The 1,355-nt window shown below is 32.0% G+C and overlaps 1 protein-coding gene across 1 annotated transcript in view; it reads left to right on the top strand.

Annotated features, from left to right (window-relative positions):
- Positions 1-1,355, top strand: part of DLD (dihydrolipoamide dehydrogenase) — a 30,429-nt gene that overhangs the window by 24,264 nt on the left and 4,810 nt on the right. Inside the window, 1 exon segment of the mRNA XM_012812075.2 lies at positions 1,162-1,352. Coding sequence (XP_012667529.1) covers positions 1,162-1,352 — 191 coding nt within the window.

The raw sequence follows: 1,355 nt of genomic DNA, 5'->3' as shown, positions 1-1,355 counted from the left end.
GATGAAGTCTAGTTCATCATTTTATTATTTTTATGGATTGTGCTTTTGGTGTTATAGCTATGAAGTCTTTGCTTAACTCAAGGTCACAAGGGTTCTCTTCTAGGTTTTCTTATAAAAATTTTATACTCTTGGGTTTTACATTTAGGTCCATGGTCCATTCTGAGTTAATGTGTGTGTGTGTGTGTGTGTGTCTATATATGTCTATATATGTATATGTATATGTGTACATACAATGAGTTAGAGTTTTAGTATCACTGTGTTGCTTCTAGTTCACTGAGTCCACATCCCAGAAATTCATGAAATTTTTAAAATGAATGCACACACTTATTGGGATTGTAAATGTGTATAGTTTATTTGAATCACCAGATTATTTTAAATTCTTGGCAAGAGATAATGTTAATAGTTTTCTGTAATTTACTTAGTGCTATAAAATTATTAATCTTATGTATAGTTTCATATATAATTGTTTAGAAGTTCTGCTGATTGTTAAAATGTTGTTCAACTATTATTCAGTTTAAATTATAATTTGAATGAAAAAGTAAACATTTTTATTGAGGAAAATAAAATATGAAGTCAGTTTATTCTGCAAACATTAGTGATTAGTAGCAGTGTTCTTTCCCTAAGGACCTTTACACTTGCTGTTCCCCTCTGCCTGGAGCACTCTTCCCCTAACTAATGTATAGTTAATTCCCTTACCCCTTCCAGTGTTTTGCCACTGCCAGTGACGCTGTCCTCAACCACGCTACTGAAAATTATAATCTCTCTCCCTTCAGTAGTCTTCATGGTTCTACTTCCTGTTTTATTTTTCTCATAGCATTTACTACCCTCTGACATAGATTTTTACTTGTTGATTTCTCTTTTCAGAATATAAGGTCTCTAATGGTGGAGATTTTTGTTTTGTTCACTAAATGTATGCCTAGCAGCTAAAATGTTGCCTGGCATGTAGTAGGCGCTCAATAAATGTTGAGTAAGTTGATAAATATATGAAGTCATACATATTTAAACAGGGTTAATTTTAAACAGTCATACATATTTAAACAGAGGTTCTAAGAGAAACATTTGCAGAAAATGGTTTATATAATTATTTTAGATGATTTAACAAACATTTGTTATAGAAACTTTTATTTTTATGATTATTCAGTTTTTGATTATCATTTTCAGGGTTCAGTTTGGCAAAGACTTGGTGCAGACGTGACAGCCGTTGAATTTTTGGGTCATGTAGGTGGAGTTGGAATTGACATGGAAATATCTAAAAACTTCCAACGCATCCTTCAAAAACAGGGGTTTAAATTTAAGTTGAATACAAAGGTTACTGGTGCTACCAAGAAGTCAGATGGAAAAATTGATGTTTCGTA

Source organism: Otolemur garnettii, unplaced genomic scaffold, assembly GCF_000181295.1.
Source record: "Otolemur garnettii isolate 467f Iridium unplaced genomic scaffold, OtoGar3 scaffold00005, whole genome shotgun sequence".
In the NCBI taxonomy this organism is placed as follows: domain Eukaryota; kingdom Metazoa; phylum Chordata; class Mammalia; order Primates; family Galagidae; genus Otolemur; species Otolemur garnettii.
The sequence above is the reverse complement of the archived record's forward strand: the minus strand, read 5'-3'. Positions and strand labels throughout refer to the sequence as shown.